At 36.8% G+C, this 26,298-nt stretch overlaps 1 protein-coding gene across 4 annotated transcripts in view; it reads left to right on the top strand.

The window, feature by feature from the left end:
* The window catches only part of MSRB3 (methionine sulfoxide reductase B3), a 169,698-nt gene that overhangs the window by 90,489 nt on the left and 52,911 nt on the right, over window positions 1-26,298 (top strand). For all 4 annotated transcript variants that reach the window (XM_043887950.1, XM_043887958.1, XM_043887959.1 and 1 more), the window contains one exon: window positions 2,347-2,375. In XM_043887950.1, coding sequence (XP_043743885.1) covers window positions 2,347-2,375 — 29 coding nt within the window. The remainder of the gene's footprint in view (window positions 1-2,346; window positions 2,376-26,298) is intronic.

The following is a 26,298-nucleotide window of genomic DNA, read 5'->3' as shown; positions in this document are numbered from 1 at the left end:
GCGAAACTCCTCTGTCCATGGAATTCTTCAGGCAAGAATACTGGAGTGGGTTGCTTTTCTCTTCTCCAGCGGATCTTCCCGACCCAGGGATCAAACTCTGGCCTCCTGCATGGCAGGTAGATTCTTTACCTTCCGGGCCACCAGGGGAGCCCAAGATAGGCCTAAAGGTGGTAAGAGTGAGGATAGAGAGGAGGGGGAAGGTGGTAGAATCAACAGGTTTGGATGACTAATTAGATATTGGGGGTGCAGAAGAAAACCCCAGAACAGCATCATCATTTCTGACTCAAAAGGATAGGAAATATAGCAGGAGAATTATATTTGTGGGAAAAGAAAATGAATTCAGTTTAGTACATGTGGCATTAGAGGTCACAGCACAAGTTTCAGGCAGAATTTTAGTGGGAGAGAGGCTTAGTAAAGTGGGGACTGTAACAGGGCTGTTGGGTTTGGTATTAGGAAACCTTTGAGAAAACTTAGCAAGGACAGATCCTCGTGGTTTACAGAGTGACTATGTTGGGGGGAGGTCAGGAAAGGAAGGTGGGCAGTATAGGTTAGAGTCTATCCTCTCGGTATACTTGCTTGAAAAGCCAGGAAGAAGAAGGGATAACAAGAGTATCACACAGGTTTGAAGTAGGGTTTTAAGTTAATTCTGGAGCTCTTCTCTACATAAGGGAGGAGGAACCCGGGGAGACTCAGATATTGAAGATTTAACAGGAAGCAGGAGCAATTGCTCTAGCCTGGTTTCAGGGGAGATGACAGAGCGCCCTTTCGGACATGAGTGTAGGGAATGTTAGACAGAAGGAAGGGATGCATGGGGAGGCAGGGATTTCCCTTTATAGATATTTGTTGAAATGTCTATAGCCATTTGTTGACATATAGACATTTCCCGATATAGGCGTAAGCACCGGGCACTAGGCCGACGCTGTGGCTGAGGACTCTAGTGAGGCATAGTTTAGTGGAGAAGACAGGCAAGGAGACCAGCAGGACAGTGTGTGGTGAGTGTTGCCGTTTAGAGCTATGCCCAGAGATGCGGGAAACAAAGAAGTGGGCATGATGCCAGGCTTTCCAGAAGAGGAGAGGACAAAAAGTGAAAGTAGGTTTGCACATGAAACAGGAATCAGGGGCACCTGAGAAAAGCATCGAGCTGAGGACTGTAGTGGGGCCAGGATTTGAGACAGATACGAGCCTGGATTACAGCGGTGGTTGTTGATAACCATGGTTGTAATAATCATTTTTTGTGTTTATGGTTATTGACTTTGTTGAAGCCTCAGCTGAAACTTTATTTGGGAATACTTGAGAAAACGAATTTTTATGTCAAAGGAACCTGTTTCTTGCTTATCGTTTCCCCCTTCCTCCTTTGATGACTTTTCTTGAAGCTAATTTAGGTAAAGAAAGCCACCGCTTCCAAAAGTGCTTTGGTACCCTGGCGTAATTTCAAAGAAATCTCCTTTCCCACTTAGTTAACTAAATTTCCCCAGAAAAAAAAAAAAAAAAGAAAAAATCTTCTCTGTCAATGTAACATCCTTTAACAGGACTCCTGCTGGCCGGTTCTTGTATCTTGCCATGGCAGCTGCGAACATATATACTATTGATTGTTAATGTGTGATATAAATCCAGCCGGAGCATGCCCACTAATTGGTTTGAGAGCTAGATAGAGACAATGCTGTCTTGTAGTGGCTTGTGTAGATAGGCCTAGTCAGAGGGTTAATTCTGCTTGACAGCACACCAGCAGCATCTTGAGAGTAATTACCCAACAGAAGTTTTCCCACAGCCGGACTGAGAACTTCAAAGGCTTCTGAATTTACAACCAGTATTAACCTATATCTGAAACATCATGTTCCCACAAGGGCTCCGATTTTTTTTTTTTCTCCTTCTTATTAAATGTATGGAGTTACTAGGTTCATTTACTCTGTGAAGAACTTAGTGAAAAATTACTTGATTTTGAATAATTGAAAGTCTTTCATAATAAGTAAAAAGGATAATTTAAAATTTGAGGGTTTTTAAAATTGCTTTATTGTATTACTGAAAAGTTAATCTATAAAGACTGGCTGCCTTTTTTTGTTTGTTTGTTTTACAAAATTTATTCTCTTTCTCTCTCAAAAAAATGCTGAGAAGTTAATATCTTTTCCATACTGTGCCATCTCTATGGATATGTACATGTTTAGAGGACCTAAGGTTATATACATGCACTTAAAATGGTTAAAATAAATATGTATTTACATTTTAAAAAGCTATCTTATTTGTTGACCAATGTACTGAAATCTGTAACTATATTACATCTTTCCCCCCTCTTAAGTTACTGTTTAATAAGCAATTTTTATATTGGAAAAAATTTCTTTCCCTTTGCAGGTCAGAAACCAAATTTGACTCCGGTTCAGGTATGTTTATATTAATAATGTTATTCTGAGTATATTTTATTTACATTATTCTCTAAGGAGTAATTCATCAGATCAAGAACCATTTTGATTTTAAACAGACTAGGCAGTCTCTTTTCAAAACATGAACCCCACGTCAGAGCAGGACTATTGACTGCTTGGAATTGTAAGTTATTAAGATGTTCACTTTAGGATTCTCGATGGTTCTGAAATAAGTACTAAAGGCTCTGTATCTGCCGAGTTTCATTTTAAAACCAAAGGTGAAAGTCATGGATACTCATTGCTAAAAACAGAATGTTATTCTCTCAGTGGACAAAAGTCCTGAATAATTTGAAGGTTCTCTGCAAGTGACTTGTCATCACATATGGGTAATAGATACATTTAATCCAGCAAACTGTAAAGGGTTTTAGCCAATAGAAATAGAAATTTGTCTATGATTTATTCATTTTTTAAAATTTGTCTTGCCAAGGAGATGGGTGATGGAAAATGAAGGTCACCTTAAGCCACTGTTTTGTCTCTGTCAAGACAAAATTTACATTCTCACAAACAGTGGCATATCACCCTCATTGGATGTTTTCTTCTCATTAAGAATGAATATAGCTATATAATCCTTACGTTTGACTGTGTCCTTATCTCACTAGCTGAGATTTCCATGCTCCAGAGTTTCTGATGGTGTTTACAGTTAAAGGACAAAAATTACCTCATGTTCAGTACAAAGGAATTATACCTTTTGTCGAAGTATTATAGACAAATAAACATTAATTTTCAATTGCAGAAGAAAATAATTTGCAGAAAAACATATAACTCATTGAATTTAAAAGTAACATTCTTACTCTGGTTTGAGTTCCGCTATGTTTTAACTTAAAAAAAAAAGTTTTTGTTTATTATGTTCACAAAGGAACCAAGGACTATACTTTCTGATGGTGATGTTAAGGAGCCGACATGTTTTTCTTCCTAAAAACTGTATCTTTTATTGTATGGTTTAATGAATTTCTTCAACTTGGTGTGAGACCCTTTAAATATGACAGCTGTATGTGTGAGTTAACAATTTCACCCAGTTTAAGAATTGTGATATCAGAAATCTTTCCATCCTGTGCGTTCTTGGGTTCTGAGTCACACGTGACAGTGATGATAGAAGGTAAACGTTTCTGGTTTACAGGATCGATGATGTGGAGACCAAAGGCATGATGGCATTGTATCCATTCTTTTGACGTTTTTTCTTTAATTGACTCATAGGAGTAAAATAGGGTAAAATATTCAAAATAGGGTAAAAAGTCTTTGTCATTTTTAAATAGTTTAAATATTCAAATACAATAAAAGAGAAATGGAAAAAAGTGAGGATTCAGTTTTACATAAAACCGCCTGTCTTTTTTATCATGCCAATCAGCCATCAAGTATTTACTGAAAATCCCCTTTATCATGGTCAGATCCCTTAAAAATCAAGTCAAAAACTGGTTTTAGCCTACAGGATCTGGAATATAACTTTTAAAAATGAAAAAGTCCACTTGGTTCATTTTGAAGGCAAAACCTGGAAATAGTGTATAAAACTGAAATATTAGGCAGCTATTGTCAAAGTTAGAAAATTTATGTTAAATTTTCAAATCCAAATTGAAGTGTGCTGCTAAATTCCTGTAGTGAAGGTTAGTATTTATCATGAAAATAGTTATAACATCTGTACAGGCACACATCTTTCACTCTTGTGACCAAAGATTTTGTTCATGATTCTTATTTTTTCTAAGTCTTAATTTTTTTAAACATCTTTCATGGACAACATCTGCCTGTCTCTGAAAGCTCCCAAGTTTTGTGCTCTAAAAATCTTACAGGGAATATGATTAAATGTTTATTTTTTCTTTTAATTTTGAATCTAAATATGTCGTGGAAAGAATTCAGATGGTTTCAAGTTAAGAATCAGGTAATTCTTTTTTCTTATAAATTCTTTTAGCTTAATATCAAAAGAAGGAATCATGACTAAGAAAGCTAGAAATGTATTCTTTGGCATTCTATAGCATGCGAATCTTGGTTAGAATAAGGTAGCATATTGGAACAATTAAATATATGACTTTAATAGGTTCAGGTTCTCTATTGTTCATCAAATACAGAAAGTAAACCAGCTCTGTTTAATGTTGTATACAACTGTAACAGTGTTCCTGACAAAGTAAGATTTTTAAATGAAGGAAGATGCTGATCTTACTAAGAAAAAAAAAAAAAACTCTTAAAAAAATAAATAGTGTGGTCAATGACTAGCCATAAAAGAAGGAATTTCAAAGTAAAAAAAACACATATATATGTGTGTGTGTGTGTGTGTGTGTATACACTTTATTTGGTTCCTTCAAGTAAAGGACCCAACTTATGCAGCTTACTGCATATTTGCAGTTTGTATAAATGAGTTTCAGGCTGTAGAGTGAGATTCAGAAGGAAGGAAGGAAGGAAAGTTTTCATTGTCAGCACATGGTGAAAAATGTCAGTTTTTAAGTATTTACCAAGATGACCAGCCTAGGAAGTGTTTTAATTTTTTCTTATCAAAGTTGTATAGATTTTTTCTACAAAAGCAGATTCACAAACAACTTTGCACTTTTAAAGTTTAAAAAAAAATTTTTTAATGAAAAAATTTCAACTGTATATTAAAGTAGAGGGTATAGTATAGTGAGCACATACTCATTCATCATCTAGCTTTTACTGTTATCAATACTTTGCCTTTTGTTTCAGTTTTCTTTTTTTGCTTGAGTTATCTTAAAGTGAAATACATTTCATGTGAATTTTAAAACCTGAAAGTTATAAATTGTGTTGACTTATTGAAAGAAGTCAGTCATTTTTCTGAGGTTTTCATTTATCTCAGAAATTTGAGACACATACAAATTCTTATAGAAAGGATCTTGACATTACCGTGTCCACATTCATTTGGAGATGTTGCAAGTTCTATTCATGTAGTGAAGGTTAAGAAAAAATCAGAAGGTGCTGAATCAATTCTAATTTGAGAACCCCAGAATTGTTCTGTCCTCAAGATTAATTTGATGCAAACTTTAGCTGCCGTCTAGCTGTGTCCTCTATGTACCGAGTTGTATCCTGTTTAACCTCCATTTCTGTTTATAACCCAATGACCTAAAGGTTAGCTTTGCCAATTGAGAACAATCAGCCTACCTTGTTTCTAAAGGAGTTTTAAGGGTTCCATTTTAATATTGTTTTCTAGTTAATGTACTAACGTTGCTTGCCTATGATCCTGAGTAGTTGGTGATTTTACTAATAGAGTAAAACAGACTTCCCTTTATGTTCAGAAGTAGCAAGAGGCAGTGCTCTTCTCCCCACCTCCCAAGAAGGGAAGTTAGTTGATGCTGGAGGAAGCAGAGCATTGAGTTTAGTGTAGTGATTAAACATGAAAGCCATATATCAAATCTCAGGAGAAACATGCTTTTGAAAGAGGCAGAGAACTGTGGAGCATATTGCATGATAGGCTATGTAAACAGAGCCCTGGAGGTCAGTGTGTGGATGCAAACCAATTAAATAAAGAACTTACTGGCTTTGCTTTCTATCATCTGGATGGGGAGAATCACAAGTTAACATGCACAGGGCCGAAGTGTAAACTTTGCTTGAATAAGCTAGGCACCTTTGGAAACTTCATTAACTCTTTCAATTCACTACCAAGTTTGGTTGGGTTTTGTTTTGTGTGCTATTGTCGGTTTTTAAAAATTTAACCAAAGTCCTTAGGAAGTGAAAACAAATCCCAGACTAAATGCTTTCTTGGCCTTTCTGTACATACCTAATCAGCAAAGGTGCCAGTGATGAGCAAAATGGAAGACAAAGCAAAGAATAAATTGCTGAAAAGATCAAAGTTGGCTGTGTAGTCAAATTTCAGTGATGGGAACATCTCTTTTAAAAAACAACCCATTTGGAAAAGCAGAGCTCTTGCAGAATAACTGGAAAAAGATGTTTTTTCTCGTCTCCTGAATTCTGGGTATGAGGAAAAGGTATAGTTAGAATTTACTAGCTACTACATAACATCAGGCTATTATTATTTCTGCTCTATTAAAATAGAATAGTTTTCTGACCAAGAAGAACATGAAACCTGTAAGTTAAAAACTGTATGGTAAGGACTGCCCAGAGTCTAATTTTGCGGTCCTCACCTTCTCAGGCAGTGTTTGGGTGAGAAAATGAAATACCAAGTTAAATGGTATAGTTTCATGGTCCATAAACATTCAAAACAAAGATTTTTTTTTTTTTTCCTGTAGAGTCATGTTGGCTGAGAAAGTGAATAAGCTTATGTTTAGTGGTTGTTGATTCTGGGCTGCTTGGAATAGCAGTACTAAGGAAATGGGCTCATAGAACACAGCAACTCAAAGGTATAAGATTTCATGGAAGCAAATTATGGAGGATTAAGAAGCCTAATGAGCATGGTTTAGTGTGGAGAGTGGAGGAGAAAGCTCACTATTAAATAAAGTCCAAGAGTGTACAAGGTTAGGAGATCCTAAAAGACACCATAATAAAAGGCACAACAGAATATAATTATCCTGAAAGAGAGAGAGAAAAAAAAAAAAAAACCCTCAAAAGCTCCAAGGAACAAAAAGCAGCTAGTGTCGCTTTTAAGATCTGTAGTTGAAAAGGAGTCTACACCAGGGGAAGGAAATCAAAGAATATAATCAGTTAAAGCTTGAGGCAAAAACATATGGGTGGTGAAAAACAGTGGGCTGTTAATGGTGGTCACTAAATTGAAGGAAAATGGGGAATTTGAATGTAGAACTAGAATTTTGAAAGTTTGTTAGCAAATGAGACAATCTGCCTAACATAGTAAGCCTTTCTCAAGAAATATTAATAAGGAAAACATTTTCAGATCTTATAAATGTGAGAATATGTTGACAGTATCATTTCACTCCTACAAATCAATTTGTTATTTTAGATTTCTTATGTTTCAGGTTCTCTTAACAGTGAAGAGCCAGGAAATAAAATATAGATCTCTGTAAGAATATTGAAGTCTGTCTTTGGGCATCATTCAACATATATTTATTAGGCATACTATATGCCAGATGCTGGTACTCTACCTCTGAGCAGAGGGGATACAATTCCTTCTCTCATAGACTCTTAGCTGGTTGGTCTGTTATACAAATTCACATGAATTTCTTTGCATGTTTACCTGAGAAGGGCTACTGAGGTTAAATTTAGATCCAGATGGTGTGTTAAAGAACTCTTGATATTTAGAAATAAGCCAATATATTTTAAATTTTGACAAATTCACCTTTCTTACCTTTGTTCAAAGCATCTCACTGCTTTCTACCTTAAAGAGAACACGTTTAAGAGAACAACCTAATAATGCTAATGGCTAGTGTTTAGTTTTTCTATAGCTTTTAATAAGGAGTGACATTTCACATTTGATTATCATTAAGAGAGATTAACTTAGAAGAGAACAATGACAAATGTTTGTGAATACCATTCTCTTCACTTTTATTTATTTTTTAATTCATTCTTTTACTGGATCGTATTCAAGGTTGGCCTGGAAAGTCAGGCAGCCTCCTCTGTAACAATCTCATGGGATTGTGCGGAAGCACTTAGAGGGGACATAGCCCTTCATTTGCCTTTTACAGACTAAATACCAGGAAGCAGCGGGGCATGGTAGCAAAGTACTGAGGTGCTAGAGCAGATAAATCTGAGTGAAGTCTCTCTTTACTTCTAATCATTTTCAATTGGTTTTCTTGGATTTCATGTATAATCATTATGTCCTAGACTTAAATTTTGTGTTTTCATCCCTTCTGACTTGCAATTAAAGCGTTTAAACCCATAAATTTCCTTCATCAAAGCTTTAACTGAATCCGAGATTTTTTTTTTTAGATCATCTTTTAAGTAGCTGCTGTTTTGATTTTCTTTTGGACACGTTGATTATTTAGGGAAGTGTTTTTTGAACTTCCAAATTTTCTACTTGCTACTTTTGTTTAGTAATTTTCAGTTTCATTGATTTGGTGGTCAAAGAATGTGAGCTTATTGCTTTTTTACTAAGTTTATTGTTCAGGGCTTATTAGATTTTTATCTTGGGGCCTAATTGGTGTTTAAGTTTTGTAACTCTTCTGTGGGTGATTTGAAAACTATATTCTCTGCAACATAAGGAGTGTGATACATAGTTATTAGATCAATCCAGTTCATCATTTTTACCATTATTTGTTTGTTTTATTCTACCTGACAAAGACTTTGAGAGGAGAGATAATTTGTCATTCAGTGTTTTTTCTCCTGAATTCTGCCTCCTTAAGTATCACCGCCTCTGTGTTGTCTGCCCTACGTACTCTATATATTCTGGCACTTGCCATCTTGCTCAGGTCATAGATTGCACTTGTCCTCCTGTAGAGAACATTATTCCAAAGCAGTGCTCCTTGAAATGAAAGCTGCTCTGATTAGTAAACTTCTTGTTGTTGTTCAGTTGCTAAGCCGTGTCTGACTCTTTGCAACTCCATGGACCGTAGCCCGCTAGGCCCCTCTGTCAATGGGATTCTCCAGGCAAGAATACTGGAATGGGTTGCTATTTCTTTTTCCAGAGGATCTTCCCAACCCAGGGATTGAACCTGCGTCTCTTGTATCTCCTGCAAAGTCAGGCAGATTCTTTACTGCTGAGCCACCAGGGAAGCCCAATTAAGAAACTTATGTTATTCCAAATTTATATGTGAAGCAAGAAGCTATTTTACCATTGTAAATACGAGTGTTTTCCTCTTCCCTCTTGCCCTTGATACCATAACTTTTTTATAAGGAAAAAGGCTCTGCACCGTTATATGATGCAAACCTTTGTTTTCTCCACTTAGCATCCTCCCCTACTTCTCCATCTGTCTGGCAAGATTCTATTTATCTTTTAAGGCTCGGCTCAGGCATCACCCCCTCAATTAAATATAGTCTTCCTTAACACCTCCCCAGAAATTCATCATCCCTTCCACTGTACAAACACTGGATCTTGTATTTACATTTACTGTAGCATTTATTATCTGCTGTAATTATTTGTGTGGATCCTTCTCTCTCTCCAAGTCTATGACTTTTTTTGAAGGCAAGAATCATGTCTTATTCACCGTTATAAATTTGGTATCTGGTGTGAGATAATTAGTCAATAAACAAAAATTCAATGAGATTGGGAGTCTTTGTTCTGTTCTCCAGCTGTGATTGAAATGCTTAACTAACGACCGAAGATCTGTCCTCCCCTTTCATGGTGTAGAGTTGTTGCTGGGAAGTGGGTCCTCAGCCAGAGATTACAGTTTCCAGCCCCTTTGCATCTGTGTGGGGACATATGACTAATTCTCCCAGTGGAGTATATGTCATTTCTGGGCTAAGTGGATTAAGTATCCAATAAGCTTTCCCACATCTCACTTCCCCTTCTGAGGTGACATCAGAGGTACGTGTTGAACATGATGGCATCACGGTATGGAAAGCGTTCCTCAGTCACACTTGGAAGAGATCCACTCAGGAGAGCTCTTTGTCCAAGAACATCTTCATTGGCCTTTATGTAGAGGGAAATAAACTTTTACTGTAATAGGCCACTAAGATTTTGCCATTGTTTATTAGGGAAGCTAATGTTCCATACCCTGCATAGCCCAGTGCCTAGAATATTCCCTGGTAAATAGTTAGTAGTCACTGATTACTTCTGATTAAGTGATAAAATTAATGGCTATGGATTACATTATCTGTTAATAACTTAAAGATGATCCTTTAAACTAATGATCATACAAGTATAGTATACTATGTTCTGTATAATCACTGTAATCTGTGTAATCACTGGGCCTATCAGTTAGTGATTGTCACAGTAACGAAGTATGAAAGGATACCATAAAAAGCAGTGACTTAAAGCAACAGTGGTTTATTTGTGCTCACACATCTATGGCTTGGGCGGGAGTTGGTTGACCTGAACTAGTCACAGGTTAGGTTCGCGTCTGCTTCACAAGTCTTATCATTAATGGTAAAAGAGAAGAAGGCAAGCCCCACTGTGCAAGCGCATTTCAAGTCTCTGCAGCAGATCTGGAGCATCCCATTGACCAAGCAAGTAGCATGTTCAAGCCAAAAGGAAATAAATTGGAAAGAGCATGTTCTTCTCACTTGTCATACAGGTGTTAAGTATTCTGCCTTCCCTCTAGTGGGCAGAACTGCCGAATCACATGGTGAAGGGTGTGGAGATAGGAAGGGAAGAGTAATAGAAGCCCCAAATTGAGTCTTTCACGGGAGAACTTTATGTCCTTAGGTCAGTTATTTGGTAAAAATATTTTATAGAGGTAGCATGATTATATTTTTAAGTGGATCCAATTCCTTCTATGTAGTTGCATCATTTGGTAACCTAACTTCAGATGTGATATTAATGGATACATGATGATAGAAATATTTATATTATATAACGCTTTACCATTTGAAAAGCATCTAATTAATCTTATCATTTGAGATTCACAAAAATCTTTGTAAATACACAGGGATATTTTTACCTTTCTGAGATACAGTAAGGTTTATTGAGTTGCTTAAGTCCACATAAGTGGTAATTGGCTAATCTAGGACTGAACTTCAAGTCTTCAAGTTGCAAGGACTGTGTCCTTTTTATTAGATCATAAGATAGTTATTTTAATGAGCAACTTTTGTTTTAAAGTTTTCTATAATTAGCTTTTTATTTTGTATAATTACTTTATGTACTATTATATATTATCAAATTTAATCTTTTTTCAAATTAAACATAATATGTTTATAAACACACCTTAAAAATACCAAGTATAGTACAGATTTATAAATGATTACAATGTGGCCATTAGTAGGCCATTGAAAATGTTCCTGTCAGTTTCCCAAGAGGCCTGAAATATTAGTATCAATTGCCTTGGTGAATTTTCTGTTTTCCAGTATCTAGTCTTAAAATTTTAGACTCAGAAACATAGATATTTCAATAGCTCCCAGGGATGGACTCATGTGGACAAACCCCAAAGACAGATAATGAAACTAAAATTGAGATATATTTGTTTACAATGAGAAGTCTAATTTTCACATGGCTCAGATACTTATATCTGCATGATCATTGTCTTTTTTCTCTAGTCAAGCTCTATAACTCACAAAATTACCATATGAACTCTTATCAATTTGTCAAAATAAATCATTCATGTTGGGCCTGAAATTTCCTCGCTATTGTATATTATCACCCTAAAGGCAGACCTACATAGGGAGTCAGATCATGTCCAGAAAGTTACCCTGTTGCACACAGAAGAATGTCAACTAAAAACAATGTACAACCTGAGAGTTAGGAGTGAGGTTTTATTTGGGGGCAACGTGAGGACTGCAGCCCAGGAGACAGGGAGCTCAGAGAGCTGTGAGGGACTGTCCCCGAGACCTAGGGGGACGGGACGTGTATCTATGGCTTTGGTAAAGGGGGAATACATGCAATCAAGCACTTTTTTTTTTTTTTTTAGAAAGTTTCTGCTGGTCCTGTGAAACTTTTGCTAGTCACAAGAAATAGTCATCACCATGGAGGATTTTAGTGCTTTTCTAGATATGAAGAGATATAAGAATTGGGCTCATAAAATCAGCTCCTGAGAATATCTCACTTTCTGAAGACCTGTCCTGCCAGTTTTTGCCTGAGCACAGAGTGCCTCATTTCTGCTCTTACCCTGAGCTCCTTCAAAGGGTGTTGAACGTCAGCAGCTGCAGCAGCACAGGATTTAATCCTTGTAGAGGGAGATGGCAAGCACTCATGGCAAGCGCCAATTTGTGGTTGAGAAGAACAAAGTTTGGAAACAGACCAATTGAATGTTTAGCTTTATGAGTTAAAGTTACCATGAATTATCTATCTCAAAGTAGAAATGGTCCTGGCTATTGAGACTTTATTTGACTTTCATTGGCTTCAACTTCATCTATCCATCTGGTCATCCATCCATACAAAAGATAGTTTTGCCATTAGACTTGGAAAACATACTACAAATCTGCTACTTAAGTCTTTGTTTCCAAGTTCTTGGAGCAGGAGATCATGGATAGTGACTTTAGAACTTAAAATTGACAATTTAAATGTTGTTTTAGCTATTGAAGCATATATTAAAATGTTAATAGTTTAACCCACCACTTCAGCATACTAAAATTAAGATATAGACCAATGTCAATATATAGGCCAAGACAGAGGCCATTTCCTTTACCCTAGAATGTTCCCTCATATTTTCCTTCAGTCAATAACTACTCCCCAGAGGGAACCACTGTTCTGACTTCAGTCATCATTGATTAGATGTCTGTTCTTTAACTTCACATAAAATGGAATCATATAGTATGTAGTCTTGCATGTGATGCATGTGTGTGTGCTAAGTCGCTTCAGTCATGTCCGACTCTTTGCAACTGAACCCGCATCTCTATGTCTCCTGCCTTGGCAGGTGGGTTCTTTACCACTAGCACCACTTTGGAAGCCCATTGATATCTTTTCTCTATACTATGTTTTTGATATTTACCCATGTTATTTTTATGGGCTTCCCATGTGGCTCAGTGGTAAAGAATCCACCTGCTAATGCAGGAGGCGCAGGAGACATGGGTTTGATCCCTGGGTTGGGAATATCCCCTGGAGAAGGAAATGGCAACCCACTCCAGCATTCTTGCTGGGAAAATCCCATGGACAGAGAAGCCTGGCTGGCTATAGTCTGTGGGGTTGCAAAGAGTCAGACTTGTCTAAGCCACTGAGCATGTATGCATGCATGTTATTTCTAAGTACCAGGAGCTATTACCAAGTAGTATAAGCTGGGATGCTTATTTTGGTCCAGTTCTGGCTACCATTCATGCAGTTGTGTTGGCTGTGTGTAGTCTCTTGTTTCTAAACATTCTCAGGTCCAGAATACTGTTGTTAATACGTTGAGCCAGTATGTAGACACTTTTGCATTGATTCTGCATGATCAGTCAAATCACATGTGCATGTAGAGCATTTACTATCCCTAAGACATGGTGGAGGATATATGAGTATGACAATTCCTGCAGTCATGGAGCTTATAATCTAAGTGAGAGATGAGATACATATACACACACACTAAGGTATCTGTAGGTGTAGGACAATAGGAGTGGTTCCAGTAATAGAGTCCTAGTAGAATTTAGAAGAAGGGGGATTACTTTAGGCTATGGTGATTGATCAGGGAGGTTCCTTGTTGAAGGCAAGACTTGGGTCTTCAAGGGTAGAGTTTAGATAGAAAGAAAGTCAGTCAGTCAGTTCAGTCACTCAGTCGTGTCCGATTCTTTGCGACCCCGTGAACTGCAGCACACCAGGCCTCCCTGTCCATCGCCGACTCCTGGAATTTACCCAAACCCATGTCCATTGAGTTGGTGATGTCATCCAACCATCTCATCCTCTGTCGTCCCCTTCTCCTCCTGCTCTCAATCTTTCCCAGCATCAGGGTCTCTTCTAATGAGTCAGCTCTTCGCATCAGGTGGCCAAAGTATTGGAGTTTCAGCTTCAACATCAGTCCTTCCAATGAACACCCAGGACTGATCTCCTTTAGGATGGACTGGTTGGATCTCCTTGCAGTCCAGGGGACTCTCAAGAGTCTTCTCCAACACCACGGTTCAAAAGCATCAATTCTTCGGTGCTCAGCTTTCTTTATAGTCCATCTCTCACATCCATACATGACTACTGGAAAAACCATACATAGCCTTGACTAGATGGACCTTTGTTGACAATGTCTCTTCTTTTTAATATGCTGTCTAGGTTGGTCATAACTTTCCTTCCAAGAAGTAAGTGTCTTTTAATTTCATGGCTGCAGTCACCATCTGCAGTGATTTTGGAGCCCAAGAAAATAAAGTCTGTCATTGTTTCCACTGTTTCCCCATCTATTTGCCATGAAATAAAGAGGGAGGTCATTTTAAATAATAAGTCAGTTGAAGGCAGACACAGAAGTGAAGGTACAAAATTTATACTTGAGGAACAGTAAGTAAACCAACTTGCCAGAACTAGAGGACTTTTGTTGAGGGCTAATGGTGTACTTAGAGTCTATTAGAATTAAAGGATTTGGACCTAATTCTGTGGATAATAATAATAGTAACAATTGCTAACACTGATTTTATATTGCTGTGTGGCACATTGTACTTAGTGCTCTATATTTACTAACTTATTTAATCTATAAGAATTCTAATAATTATTTTCATTTTAATGAGTAGACTAAGGCTCAGAAGGTTGGATATTTTACAGTATGAAATATTTTAAGGAATAGGTACAAATGTAGTAATAAGCAAGCTAGAAATCACTTGCTTATTATATCAAAATTGATATTAAAATAATCTAAAGTGATAGTGACTTTTTGGTTTTTTTTATGTCTCAAAAAATGTTTGGTCTTGTCTTTTGTGTTATAGAACTATGGTATAGGAAAGAACATTTTCCAAGAGGTTCTTTTGATTTTTTAATTAATTTTCCTGGATAGGAATCAAAGAAGAACAAATTAAAAGTAAATTTTTGCTTGATGACCACTTTTAGTGGATTTCAGCGCATTTTCAATGTATATGTTTTGGAGATTCAAATACATACATCACTTAAGTGGGCAGATGGCCTACGCGGTATTCAAACACTGCGAATCAGTAATCTACCAGTTTCATTGTACTGATTTTTGTTTTTGTTGAAATTGTGCTGTGCTGTGCTTAGTCGCTCCGACTGAGTTGTGGCCCCATGGACTGTAACCTGCCAGGCTCCTCTGTCCATGGGGATTCTCCAGGCAAGAATGCTGGAGTGGTTGCCATGCCCTCCTCCAGGGGATCTTCCCAACCCAGGGATCAAACCCAGGTCTCCCGCACTGCAGGCTGAATCTTCACCATCTGAACCACCAGAGAGGCCCTTTGTTGAAATTAAAGACATTTAATTGATATACACCTGAGGTATACTTATTCAACAGTATGTTTTTACACAGTAGTATGGGGTAAGATTTGTTGAATAAGTGATGAATGAATGAATGATAAATGGAATAATGTTGAGTTTTGCAAAGGAAAGTATTTTTGCCACTTACAAAATAATGCAGAATATCTACCACTTATAAAAATCATATTTTTCTTCATAAAATGTACTTATAAACTACCTTGCATCCAAATCATTCATGATATTATTGGAAGGCCATTATATAGAAGGTGAGATATATAAATAACAAAAAAATTTGCTAGCAACTAGCATATTTTACAATCAGTCATGTCCAACTCTTTGCGACCCCATGGGCTATAGCCCACCAGGCTTCTCAGTCCATGGGGTTTTCCAGGCAAGAATACTGGAGTGGGTTGCCATTTCCTTCTCCAGGGGATCTTCCCGACCCAGGGTTCGATCCCAGGTCTCCCGCACTGCAGGCAGACTCTTTACCGTCTGAGCGACTAGGGAAGCCCAACATATTTTACAACAGAACATAGCAACACAAAACAGCAATGCAAAGACTTAAGTTTTAGAGTTTATCAAATTAGTAAGCCCCAGGCTCCACAATCAATCAAAAATAGAGTTTGAGGTTTTATCCTGATAACGTATTGGATTTAAATTCATTTCTACGCTACAATATTTTATTAAAATGAATTTAGTTTCCCCCTGTGTTGCTGTATACTAAAGTAAAATATACTTTTACTATACAAATGAAAGGAGCATTGAAATTCATTCAAATGTGATACATTACAGTTGTCTTCATAGGAATGTCTTCAAATTTGTCACATTTTGTGGCTTGCTTTATATTAATTTTTATCTGTATTTTTGCCTTTTAAATTATACTGTACAAAAATGTACTCAATTTTTTTATTGTGCCTTGTTTCTTAGTTAGCAGTACTTCTTAAAATATTGTCTGGATATGTGTCTTTTGCTGATTTATTCATTGAGACATTTGTTGATTTTTAAATTCTAAGCCATGTACTAATATATTTATTTTTCTAGCTGTATGATTTTATGTTTTTTAAGATTGTAGTAGAATACTGTGTACTACAACTTAAAATTGCCTTTAAAGTGTGTGCATTAATATATACAAGAATTTAATATTTCCCCGCAAATCTAGTTTTAAAATTATGTGAAATTCATTCATGATGAAATACAATTCCCCCTTCCCAAATTTTCTGGGTAATTAGCATGCATTTTATGTAACCTGAAGATTTTATAAAATTTTATGAGAATACAGTCATGTCAAAATACAGAAATTTCATAGAACTACATACTGTGATGTTTTGTTAGAATGATTCATATTTTTTTGTAAATGAATGAATAAAAAGGGAAATTTTAGTGTCAAGTGAATACCATTTCATCAGTTTGGAAGTTTAACATGCATGCTTGCTAAGTTGCTTCCGTCGTGTCTGACTCTGCGACCCTCTGAACTGCAGCCCGCCAGGCTCCTCTGTCCGAGGGGATCCTCTGGAGTGGGTTGCCATGCCCTTCTCCAGGGGTTCTCTGACCCAGGGGTCTAACGCCTGCCTCTTGTATCTCCGGCATTGGCAGGCGGATTCTTGACCACTAGCGCCACCTGGGAAGCCTCCCTTGGAAGTTTAATGTAACCACACTCAATCCCAAAATTGTTGATTACACTCAGATAAAGCTTTCATGTTGCCTTAAGCAAGCTATTTGTAAATTATCTTAAGATAGTTTAGTATCTGACAGAAACAACTTTCAGTGTAGAAATTAACTATAAACTACTGTTAGGATATTCTTACATGACTATGATAAACGGGCAGCAGTCACTTCTCTCTGCTACATGTTTGTTTTATAGTTAACAAGGCCAAGGGGGAGAGGCTTTTGATTATTTTGTGTTTGTGTGCCTGCACATACCCAAGGAAAAAATAATCACAGATCCCAGTGTCAGTTTAATTATGCGATTGATTAATTCAACAGCTAGTTATGATCACAATGTTTTAGTATTTGTAAACTTCTCAGTGGTAAGGGTGACAGCAAAGTAATGATAAATGTATGTGTTTTCCTTAAGTAGGAAATTATATAAATGAACAAAGATGCTTTGTTAGTAGGATTATTTTAAATTTAAAGATATGCAGCTTAATATTTCATTACTTAATAGGCATGACTATAGATTTGAGGAAAACATTTAAAGACAACATTTAAAGACAACCATGTTTATTTTCACATGGTTAATTCTACTCTCTATTTTATAATCAATTTTAAAGGAAATATTTTTATGGTTTTTCAAAAAACTAACTTATTTTATAGAAATCCAAAGTATATCATGTCTTAGCTGTTATTTTTATAATTACCATTTAGAAATTCCCCAGTTGGAAAGCAGTTAGACTAATTCTCATCTCTATCTTGTAACCAGTTTATTAAAAAGTAATTTTTTTCTATTGTTTCAAAATACTTCAGATTTATCTATTAGAAATCTGAAAGATACAATGCCATACTTTTATCAAATGATTGGTAGCAACTTTCTCTTATGATTTATTCTTACTGCTATATTTAATAATCTTTCTTTTTTGGCATGATTTTTCAAGAAAGTGTTTTCCCAATTCATATGAATTTTGATATATATGTTGTGTTACCAAACAAGTCATGGGTCTACGTAACCAAAAAATGAAAGCATCTACATTTATCTGTTACCTGCATTTCTCACTGAGTTAATAGAATGGCTGTATACGGGATGTTCAGAAAAAGGAAAGCTATGGTTTAGCAAATGTCTTAATCTGTTTCAAATAACTTAGCAGGGAAATCTGGTAAAAATGACATGATTAATGACCGAAGATGATTAAAATATTTTCACATTCTGTTTTTAATGACCACTATCTTAAGCTTCTACTCTAAAATTTATAACCAGTAAAATATTACAGGAAAAATATATCATTCATAATATAATCCACTGGAAGTTGTGTTTTACTTTATCAAATTGTACTTGCTTTTTAGCCAAAACAGCATAAATTAAAAAGAAATTTCAACTAAAATATAGCTTTTGTGCTACACTTGAATACATCCTTTGAAGTGTTAATATTTATTAGGTTAAGTTCAGCATAAAAGAACTAGGATTATTGTTTTCAGTTAGGGTAGCATTTCAGTGAATATGTAATTTTTGCATTTACTTTTACAACTAGGCAGACCTTCATCATTTGCAAATAAGTCATTTTAGAGAGTTTAACTGTAAATGTTTTCTATGTGTATAAGTAGGTGGCAAATATAACTATTAATTTTGGAGTTTTGCCCATTGATTCTAGTTGTTCTGTCTTTTTTATCCAGAGATAATGATGTGTATTCAGTCTCTGTCATATTTACCTAGAGGAAGTCTTTTTAATCCCTCATTTTGCTCCTTCACCGAGGTTATGTGTAAATACTACATAAAATGGCAAATGGGAAAAAGTCTGTTTGGTCTAAAGATACCATACATCTTAAACAAACACATCAGTCTGTCTTTTGAAAGCATAGTGATACAAGTTGTGTTTGGTGGGAAAAGGAGGAGGATGGATAAGACCAAAGCAAAAATACGTTGCAAACTATATGAACCAGTATTAAATCCTCTTAAAAACTGGATAAATTTTTCTGATTGTGTCTACTTAAGGCAATCATGCCACCCCCATCCCTTCACTGTTTCTGTGTTTCTTAATTTCTGTCACCACTGGTAAACCATTTTTATAAAAACATACATTGACTTCTGATCAAATCTGAAGCTAATTTTTAATCAGATATCATAATACAATTTTTTTGAAAATGATGTATATGAATTTATAATTCCATATAGGAAAAAATATGTTAATTTATTTTATTTCTAGCTTGGAATTCCACAAAATGGAATATAATAACTTTAACTTCCTATCCTATAAAGTCTTTGCGGTTAGAGGCCCTGTTTAATTCTTCTACTATATTTATCCCCAGCACAAAGCATAATTAGGTCACGAGTGATGACCGAATAAATGTCTACTAAGCTAATGCCACATGATTAGTCTTTAATTGCTTATATTTGATTGACCACATTTATTATGAAAACCAATATATTTGCTATTGTTGCTGACATCTTGTCTTCTTTTTATTACACCATTGTCCTTGTCCTTTTCTCTCCTTTCCCTCTTTGGTTGGATTAATTAAATTTTTACTCCTTTTAAAAAACTTCTAATTATAAGTGAAACGTAAGTTTATATTTATCTGTCTACCAGCTAACTTTAAGAAGCCTGTCTGACTTTGTGTTCTTTGTTAATATAGGGAATATGTTAACATCTAAAACCTCCATCTGGTCCTCCCAATATGAGAACTTTAGTACTTTTGATTTGTCTCTGACCACCGTGCCCTTAGGAGTTTCCCTGGTGGCTCAGAGGGTACAGAATCTGCCTGCATTGTGGGGATCCCAGGTTCGATCCCTGGTTTAGGAAGATCCCCTGGAGAAGGGAATGGCTACCGACTCACGGGATCACAAAGAACTGGACGTGACTAAGCAACTCACACACAAACACACACACTGGTGCCCTTAAGCTGCCTTCAATCTGGAATTCTTGTAATATTTTTCATTATGTCTCTACTTTCTTAAAAACCATTTCTTAAGAATTTTATCAAGTGTTCCAGCCATGTTGTGAATTGCTATTTAGAATTAACTATTTAATTTTACCTGTTTATTTACTCATCACTGTTTCTTGTGTCCTGATCTTTCTTAGATCTGTTTTCATTCTGCTATAGTACTTCTTTAGGTATTCTTTCAGAAATGGTTCTAGATAGCAAATTATGTGAGGTACTTTATATGTAGATTATTTATTCACACATCTCCTGATATAAAAAGGGATTCAAGGCAGAGAATGCATTGTGCAGGTTTTCAAGTTAGGAAGTTGATGAGGAGAACGTACGTGGTTCTAAGATCTTTGTGTGTGCTTCCATTAAGACTAGACTTTTTATTTTTCTTTTATGTGCTGAATGTTTTTACAGGTATGATTTAAAATTAATTATAACTTATTTGCTAAGAATTTTTCTCTTGGAGAAAAAAAAGAACTTGTTACATATCATACAGTTAAAAATATGTACTTCAATAAATAGTTAATAAGCATCTTTTCTATGCAAAAAATAAACAGTATTGATACCCAGTATGTTTCCAACAAGTACCCAGTATGTTCCATGTGGAACATACTGCATACAGTACTCGGTAAAATGTATTAAAATATGCATTTTTTTCATGTTATAGATTAAATTTGGCCTTTATAACTCTGGAGTTTTGTTTTAAGAATATTTTAAAATTAAATATATGTAAAGTAAAATTTAAAGATCTGTTATTATCATCTTTAATCAGATTGGGGTACAAGTTGTACAACTTTTTAAATACCATTATCTAATTTTGGGTACTTAGCTAAGTTAACAACATGTTACGGCAATTCAAGAGATGAGAGGGTTTCACTTTGCTTTTTTTACTTCACAAAGATTAACATGGCAAAGACCTTTCACGTCAGTTTTGTTGTAAGTGAAAGAACTATCTATTTTGCAGATATATGTGATTTTAATGTAGACTGTATTTTCTGATATTTTTCAGTCTTATCTCTTTATTTCTACTTTTGGGTTTATTTGTGTAAGACTATTGTAGAGCTAATGGATGACAGGATTATAGTACAACATTGGTATCTCATTTTAAAAGCATTCAGGGAGTTAGTTTGACACAACAAAGAATATAGTTTGAAAATGAAGGACAAAGAACAAAGGGAAGTAGAGGAAAAATTTGGCAGTGTGAATAAACAAAAATAAAATAAATGGAAATGAAGGCTGAATAGTCTGCACCTTTGAAAGATTTTAGTTTTCCTGCAAATTAGCCTTCCAGAAAAACGGTACCAGTTTATACTCTCAGCAGCTGTATAAAGTGTTATCTTCTTCTGGTTACATTGGCCAACCCTTGAGTATTACCATCTTCCTACTTTCTTTACTAATCCCATAGGTGAAAAGTAGGATCTCATTGTTTTAATTTACATTTCTAATGACTAGGAAGAGTGAACATTCTTCTTCTTATATATTATTTATCATTTGTAATTCTCTTCTGAATTGTTTATTAACTTTGTGTGTGTGTGTGTGTGTGTGTGTATGGCTGGAAGTAAGAGCAGGGCTTGAGTCAGACAGACCATTATTTATATCCTGGCTCTGTCTTTTAAGCTTTGTGTATTTTGGGGCAAGTAATGTAATCTCTCTGAGCCTAGTTTCTTCATTTGTAAAACAAGAATACTTATAATACCTATGTAAATGTTATGAGGACTAAATAAAATAATATATAGCTAAATCCCTTATCAAGTGTTAGATACGCATTAGTAATGCTATTGCTGATTATTAAAAGGATAATGCATTTAATATTTTTCCCAATTGATTGCTTGATGTTTAAGATTTTTTTCTCTACAGAAATTAAAAAACATTTATTAGTAGCATGTCAGTCTTTTCTTTTATAATGTTTACTTTGGGATTATGTTAAGAAAATTGTTCTTCACACCCTATACTATAAAAATATGATGGAAGTATTTTTGAATGTGACTGAGCTATAAATTGAATAATTAATTTTAGTGACTCACACTAAGAAGGTAGACTGATAATATGATTTTTCATTTGTTTGGGAAAATGTTAGCTTTTACTCTTGTTGAAAAAATTCAGAAGACATTAATTCACATATTTAACAAATTATTATTAGTTTTTATCTTTTTAAAAGACTTTGACAATACAGCCCCTGGATTATTTGTGTGTTTAGGAAAGGCCTACTTTATAATGTGTCCATTAGAAAATGGTGCTGTCCTTAGGCCAATGAATTAGATAAAGCCCCCTTCTCCACCCTCTCCTCCACTGTAGCTGAGTGACTTTTCAGGGTCAGTGTGAGTACACAGGCTTGGGAGAGAGGGAAGCATGAGCTAGAGTTTCCACATGACTCTTCCACCAGATTCATTTGGCACTGCCCAGATTATACCAAATTATCTGATGGCCCCTGTTTCTGGGCTTAGATTAATGAAATCAGATTAATTTTGAGGAATTAATGACTGACTTATCTAAAACCACTTGCATGATTCAATTGGATGGAGCAAGCTTTTATACTGGTACTTTTATAAAAACAAGAAAAACCTTTTTATTCGAATATTGCAGGCAAAAAATAAGAGAGCAGTAAGACAAAGCACACAGCCCTCTATTCTTCCACCCTGAGTATTAATTCAGTGTGTTCTTAAGGGTTGGTTTCTCCCTCCCAGTAAATAGTGTTGTTAACGACCCATCTGAGGCCATGTCTTTTTGAATGTTTTTCTTGTTATGGGAAAATTGATAGGTATGAGGTTGCGTCTCCCGCAAAATGTGCTTTGCAGAAGTCTCACCCTGTCACTATGCTTAATCATCCCATGGCGCTCCTCTCTTACTTTATTCTTCTGTAGACTATTATTCATGATTCTTTCTTGCTAACCCTATAGCCATTTTTACTTTGTTCTTTGGAACTCTCATTCCATTATGAATACATTCTAATTTATCTTCAAGTCTGTTCAGAAAATGTCTTCATTTTCTTGCTTTGAGATTTGGCTGTGTCCCAAGGTTCTTCCTGCAACTGCAGTTTTTCCCCCACCCCTCAAGGCAATGTCGGTAACAATCCTCTTTACCTTCTTCAAAGCCTCAGGTTTTCTTTCTCATGTTAAGAAGTCCTCTTTGGAGGTTTGCCACCTTATTCAGTGACAGCACACACAGTTCAGTTCAATTCAGTCTCTTAGTTGTGTCCGACTCTTTGCAACCCTATGAACTGCAGCACACCAGGCCTCCCTGTCCATCACCAACTCCCGGAGTTTACTCAAACCCATGTCCATTGAGTTGGTGATGCCATCCAGCCATCTCATCCTCTGTCGTCCCCTTCTCCTCCTGCTGTCAATCTTTCCCAGCATCAGGGTCTTTTCTAATGAGTTAGCTCTTCGCATCAGGTGACCAAAGTATTGGAGTTTCAGCTTCAGCATCAGTCCTTCCAATGAACACCCAGGACTGATCTCCTTTAGGATGGACTGGTTGGATCTCCTTGCAGTCCAAGGGACTCTCAAGAGTCTTCTCCAACACCACAGTTCAAAAGCATTAATTCTTCGGTGCTCAGCTTTCTTTATAGTCCAGCTCTCATACATGATTACTGGAAAAACCATAGCTTTGACTAGATGGACCATAGCTTTGACTAGATGGACCATAGCTTTGACTAGATGGACCTTTGCTGGCAAAGTAATGTCTCTGCTTTTTAATAGGCTGTCTAAGTTGGTCATAACTTTTCTTCCAAGGAGCAAGCGCCTTTTAATTTCATGGTTACAGTCACCATCTGCAGTGATTTTGGAGCCCAAGAAAATAAAGTCTGTCATTGTTTCCACTGTTTCTCCATCTACTTGCCATGAAGAGATGAGACCAGATGCCCTGATCTTCGTTTTCTGAATGTTGTGTTTTAAGCCAACTCTTTCACTCTCCTCTTTCACTTTCAACAAGAGGCTCTTTAGTTCTCTTCGCTTTCTGCCATAAGGGTGGTGTCATCGGCATATTGACTTCACATTCCAGGATGTCTGGCTCTAGGTGAGTGATCATACCATCATGATCGTCTGAGTCGTGAAGATCTTTTTTGTATAGTTCTTCTGTGTATTCTTGCCAATACACCTTTTCTTAATATCTTTTGCTTCTGTTACATCCATACCATTTATGTCCTTTATTGTGCCCATCTTTGCATGAAATGTTCCCTTGGTATCTCTAATTTTCTTGAAGAGATCTCTAGTCTTTCCCATTCTGTTGTTTTCCTCTAGTTCTTTGCACTGATCACTGAGGAAGGCTTTCTTATCTCTCCTTGCTAGTCTTTGAAACTGCATTCAAATGGGTATATCTTTCCTTTTCTCCTTTGCTTTTAACTTCTCTTCTTTACACAGCTATTTGTAAGGCCTCCTCAGACAACCATTTTGCCTTTTTGCATTTCTTTTTCTTGGGGATGGTCTTGATCCCTACCTCTTGTACAATATCATGAACCTCTGTCCATAGTTCTTCAGGCACTCTGTCTATCAGATCTAATCCCTTGAATCTATTTCTCACTTCCACTGTATAATCATACAGGATTTGATTTAGGTCATACCTGAATGATCTAGTGGTTTTCTCTACTTTCTTCAATTTAAGTCTGAATTTGACAATAAGGAGCTCATAATCTGAGCCACAGTCAGCTCCTGGTCTTGTTTTTGCTGACTGTATAGAGCTTCTCCATCTTTGGCTGCAAAGAATATAATCAATCTGATTTCAGTATTGGCCATCTGGTGATGTCCATGTGTAGAGTCTTCTCTTATGTTGTTGGAAGAGGGCATTTGCTATGACCAGTGCGTCCTCTTGACAAAACTCTTATTATGCTTTGCCCTGCTTCGTTCTGTACTCCAAGGCCAAATTTGCCTGTTACTCCAGGTGTTTGACCAGAGAAGGCAATGGCACCCCACTCCAGTACTCTTGCCTGGAAAATCCCATGGACGGAGGAGCCTGGTGGGCTGCAGTCCATGGGATCGCTAAAAGTCGGACACGACTAAGTGACTTATCTTTCACTTTTCACTTTCCTGCATTGGAGAAGGAAACGGCAACCCACCCCAGTGTTCTTGCCTGGAGAATCCCAGGGACGGCAGAGCCTGCTGGGCTGCCGTCTGTGAGGTCGCACAGAGTTGGACACAACTGAAGCGACTCAGCAGCAGCAGCAGCCAGGTGTTTGACTTCCTACTTTTGCATTCCAGTCCCCTATAGTGAAAAGGACATCTTTTCTGGGTGTTAGTTCTAGAAAGTCTAGTAGGTCTTCATAGAGCTGTTCAACTTGGGCTTCTTCAGCATTACTGGTCAGGGCATAGACTTGGATTACTGTGATATTGAATGGTTTGCCTTGGAAACGAACAGAGATCATTCTGTCATTTTTGAGATTGCACCCAAGTACTGCATTTTGAACTCTTGTTGACTATGAGGGCTACTCCATTTCTTCTAAAGGATTCTTGCCCACAGTAGTAGATATAATGATCATCTGAGTTAAATTCAACCATTCTAGTCCATTTTAGTTCACTTTTTCCTAAAATGTCGATGTTCACTCTTGCCATCTCCTGTTTGATCATTTCCAATTTGCCTTGATTCATGGCCCTAAAGAGCAATGTTGCTCTTTACAGCATCAGAATTTGCTTCTATCACCAGTCACATCCACAACTGGGTGTTGTTTTTGCTTTGACTCCGTCTCTTCATTCTTTCTGGAGTTATTTCTCCCCTGATCTTCAGTAGCATATTCGGCACCTACCGACCCAGGGAGTTCATCTTTCAATGTCCTATCTTTTTGCCTTTTCATACTGTTCATGGAGTTCTTCAGGCAAGAATACTGAAATGGTTTGCCATTCCCTTCTCCAGTGGACCACATTTTTTCAGAACTCTCTGCCGTGACCTGTCCGTCTTGGGTGACCCTACAAGGCATGGTTCATAGTTTCATTGAATTAGACAAGGCTGTGGTCCATGTGATCAGATTGCTTAGTTTTCTGTGATTGTGGTTTCCAGTCTTTCTGCCTTCTGATGGAGAAGGATAAGAGGCTTATGGAAGCTTCCTGATGGGAGAGACTAACTGAGGTGGAAACTGGGTCTTGATCTGATGGGCGGGGCCATGCTCAGTAACTCTTTAATCCAATTTTCTGTTGATGGGTGGAGCTGTGTTCCCTCCCTGTTATTTACTTGGGGCCAAACTATGGTGGAGGTGATGAGGATAATGGCGACCTCCTTCAAAAGGTCCCATGCATGTACTGCTCCTCTCAGTGCCCCCAACCCTGCAGCAGGTCACCACCCACCCACACCTCCACTGGAGACTCATGGACACTCCCAGGCAAGTCTGGGTCAGTCTCTTGTGGGGTCACTGCTCCTTTCTTCTGGGTCCTGGGGCACACAAGGTTCTGTTTGTGCCCTCCAAGAGCATGCACGTACACATCTTATTCAGCCACACACTGCCTTTCATCATTGTTGTGATCTATCAGCCCCTTCATAATGCCCTTCATTTTTTCAGGATTTTGGACCTCCACTGTAATCCTTGCCATTCTCATGGGCCTTTTCAGTGACCATGTGGACAATCCAACCAACCTGGAGGCTTCT

This window comes from Cervus elaphus, chromosome 3 (assembly GCF_910594005.1).
Source record: "Cervus elaphus chromosome 3, mCerEla1.1, whole genome shotgun sequence".
Taxonomy (NCBI): Eukaryota; Metazoa; Chordata; class Mammalia; order Artiodactyla; family Cervidae; genus Cervus; species Cervus elaphus.
The sequence above is the reverse complement of the archived record's forward strand: the minus strand, read 5'-3'. Positions and strand labels throughout refer to the sequence as shown.